This window comes from Chenopodium album, chromosome 3, assembly GCF_948465745.1.
Source record: "Chenopodium album chromosome 3, dcCheAlbu1.1, whole genome shotgun sequence".
In the NCBI taxonomy this organism is placed as follows: Eukaryota; Viridiplantae; Streptophyta; class Magnoliopsida; order Caryophyllales; family Amaranthaceae; genus Chenopodium; species Chenopodium album.
The window spans coordinates 1,731,805-1,735,624 of NC_137836.1; the positions used below are offsets into that span (position 1 = coordinate 1,731,805).

Consider the following 3,820-nt stretch of genomic DNA (forward strand, 5'->3'; position numbering starts at 1 on the left):
TAAATCTTTCAAATGTTTACGAACAAGACAATAAAGGTGATTTAATTAATGATAATGAAGTCACTTCCAACACCAACTCACTCACCCTTTTTTTTTTTTTTTTTTTTTTTTTTTTTTTTTGAGAAAAGGTGTGTGTGTGAACTTGAAACACATACTACTATTTACTACTACGTACAAAAAATGGGGTTGGGTATAAAAAATATTGCTCTTACAAAATATTGGAGATAGAAAAACCTTCAATTATACAATTATCCTCTTATTTACTTTGGTAAACCCTAATACAACATTTACTAAAGGCATGTTCTTTTCAACTTATTTTCAGTTTGGCTCCAATCAATTCAGTTCAGTTCCTAATTTCTTTCTCTTATAAAATATCCAGTGCAGTTCATTTAGTTCAGTTCATTTCAATTCAGCTCAGTTCGGTAAATCAGAATAAGCCCTAAGTAGTATGAGTATGCAAAACAAAACAAAAAAAAGTAAGGTTGTGCAATACTCAACATAGGGAGTGATAAATGTATTTTTCTTTAACAAGGTTTAACCAACTAGAATTTGCGATTTGAATTGGGTTTTTGGGTCCCAATTGTTGGTGCTCTAAATTCAATCGTAACTAAAAATGACATAAGTCTCTGATGAGCTAGAAAGCGCCATTTTTTGGCACAAAGGTAAAAGAATGAGATGTTTCTCGCTATGATAATTAAGAATCTTTCCCTCTATTTTGACGGCTTTATATGTTTTTTTACATATTATTTCCAATTTAAATGCAATTTGGAACAAGTAGAACCTTACCATAACAACCTACAATAAAATAAATATGCCATAGTAATCTATAGTGTCCTCCATGCACAATTATATAAGACCTTAACTAACCTTATCACAACAAAAATATTTTTCTAATTTCAATGCATGGAATCTAGATTAAAGAAATTCCATGATTAAAAAACTTGATATTGTAGTAACAAACTGTTCTTGCTAATGAAAAACTAAATAAACAATTAGAGCTTTTGTATTATTATATCAAAAGCTAATTAATAGTAATGGACAAAAATATCATACATACATACAATAATTTCTTACTCCAACTACTCTACTAGTGAACTATACCATGATTTTTACTAATAATTAAATATAATTAAATTAAACTTGATAATTAAACTATTTCTTTCTACACAAAATTATTTTTGGTGCCTTAAATCAAACCAAATTTGCTTAAAAACCTTAATAATAACTTCATGATACTCATCTGAATTAAGAGAAAGATAACAAGCTAATAAATCTTCCAAATCTTTTGAAGCTTTTAGATTATTTTGCACAATCATTTCCACCATTGATTCTTTGAAATCTCTTTGAGGATCAAATGAGGATTTTACCACTGCAAAACTCTCTGAAATACTTCTTCTCTTCTTTGAACTTGTGCTCTTTCTTCCACTTGAATAATTACCATTTTGCCCCTGTTTTCTTCCCATTATTCTTGGAGAATTTATCTTCAATCTTACTCCTCTTTCTAATGGAAGTCTCTTTGTAGGAGTATTGATCCTCTGTTCTTTCGAAGCCGGAGTAGTAATCAAATTTTGTTTTTCGTTTGGATTTATGGGTTTTACTTCATGTTTGGTGATAATTGGAGGAAGTTTGAAATCAAATGTGGTAATTTCATTGAATAAAGAGTTTTTATCGACATCGATTACGATATCGTAATCCCCTGTTTTATGCTCTGTTTTGAGCAGAGTATCTTCAAACAGGGGAGGAGAAGATGGAGAATTTGATTTAGAACGAAATGATTGATAAGTAACTGTTGATTTACAGCTACTAGAGGATATTGAATTTGTTCTTCTGCTTGATTTTCTTGATTTTGAAGATGATTTTGATTTTCTTGGAGGAGTATTAGGAAGAAAGTCTAGTTCTTGAGGTGGGGTATTGTTGAAATTGAGCTCTCTTGTGATGTGGTATGATTTTCTAGGTTGGCATTGAGTTTCAGGGTTCGAAACCTTCGACGGATCAATGGTGGTTTTGATGGTAGAAGCCGACACCGGTGGCGGGAGGAGGTGGCCTTTTTTATGCTTTGTGGGTTGAGATTTTGTAGTTTTTGTAGAGTTTTCTTTCATTTTGTTGAACCAAGCATTTGGGATCATATCTGATAGCTTAAATTTCTGATTACCCATAATTTCCTCTGTTTTTGTAAACTCTGTTTTCCTCTGTTTTTTGGGTACTCTGTTTTTGATTTTGGGTGCTCTGTTTTTAGTGGGGTTGAGAAAGGGGTTAAAGAAAAGTAAAGAGTGGGGGAAAATGGGTAGAAGAAAGGTGGGTTTTTGAAATTAAATAGAAGGGAGGGAGAGTATATTTTGGGGGTCCACAATGGTTGAAAAAAGTGGCACAATGTAGGAGTGAGGGAAGAAGAAGAAGAGGGTGAGGTGGGTGCATGATTTTCGTGGATTTTAGAAAGTGTGTGTGTATAATATAAAGTTTTGTTTGTATAGATTTTATTTAATTTTTTTGTGTTTCATTTTGACCACTTTCTATTTGTTTGTATCTTTATTTGGTTATAATAGCTAAAAATAACCATTACCCTTTTCTCGTCTTAAATTTTTGCCATTTTTGTGAAGTAAGGTGAATCTAGATTTGTAAGATTAACAATTTAACATGTACAAAAACCATACACTTAATCAAAATTTACCTAAATATGTTAATGTTTGAATAGAAACTATTGAGCCAATAAAAATTGTAAGGTCAAGGTTTGATCATAATTCTTTTAGTTACCATAAGATTATCAAAGTAAATCATGTCTAATCCTATTTAAAGAAAAAAATAAATATCGTTTGAATTTATTGATTGTAGCTTTGTAACTTAAAGCTAACAATAAACTCGATTTGTACAAACTTTAATGTATTCAGTGACTGATCTAGAGGGATACACAGAGGTACATATGTACCCCATTCCGTCATAAATAAATATATGAATAAAATAAATTTGATAACAAAGAAGCTAGTGTAACATATGACCCGTCTCTTAGGTAGTGTTATATAGCAAAATCGAGTCCTTAGACTAACTCACTTTACTTTCTCAGCCAAATAGACCAATCGTTACAAATAACCGGTCTCTTAGTTGATTCCTTTTTTTTTTTTTTAACCACAAATATAATCTTTTACTCACATGTAGACCTCATTGTTGAAGGATGGGAACATTGTACATGCAAAGACTTATACAATAGTTAAACAAATTAATAACTCAAACTTTAGTTGGCAAAAAATGATAACACTCTACATATTACTTTCAATTTTTTTTTTAAAATTAATTTCATACCCCCTTATCTAAATTTCTGAATCCGCCACCGTGTTAATGTGTCTAATATTGATTCAATTAGTGATTATAAGCTTCAGCTTGTGTATAATCCCACACAAGACTCAAATCAACATAGGATTGAATATATTCTATATACATGGGTTGGATGAAATGGACCTGAAAAAACCTAAATCCAAAATACATTGCTTACACTTGTAAGTGAAATTCTTTCATCATAGAGGTAGAAAACTAGACGCATCTTTCTTGTAGAGTTGTAGGAGCTGACCATCAAAGTCCCTATTGCAAGATTATTGTGGATAAACAAGGACCACTAGGTCCACAACCAATAAACCATAATTATTCATAAAAGAAATTTATCTTTTTCTTTGTGAAAATTCCCCTTTCACTTTTAGGACAAAGGGAATTCTTTTATTTGGCCATGGTAAAGCAAGTCATGTATCAATTATAAATCAAAGACTTTTGTCTTGTATGATATAAAGTGTAAGTAGCTTAATTCTTTGAAGAAGAAAGTTGAAATCTAAAAATT

The 3,820-nt window shown here is 30.9% G+C and overlaps 1 protein-coding gene across 1 annotated transcript; it reads right to left on the bottom strand.

Moving 5' to 3' along the window:
- Window positions 1-985: 985 nt before the first annotated feature.
- On the bottom strand, window positions 986-2,288 carry LOC145610196 (transcription repressor OFP1-like). The gene has a single exon (XM_081665480.1). The coding sequence runs from the start codon at window positions 2,154-2,156 to the stop codon at window positions 1,173-1,175; it is 984 nt and encodes a 327-aa protein (XP_081521606.1). The 5' UTR covers window positions 2,157-2,288; the 3' UTR covers window positions 986-1,172.
- Window positions 2,289-3,820: the final 1,532 nt, after the last annotated feature.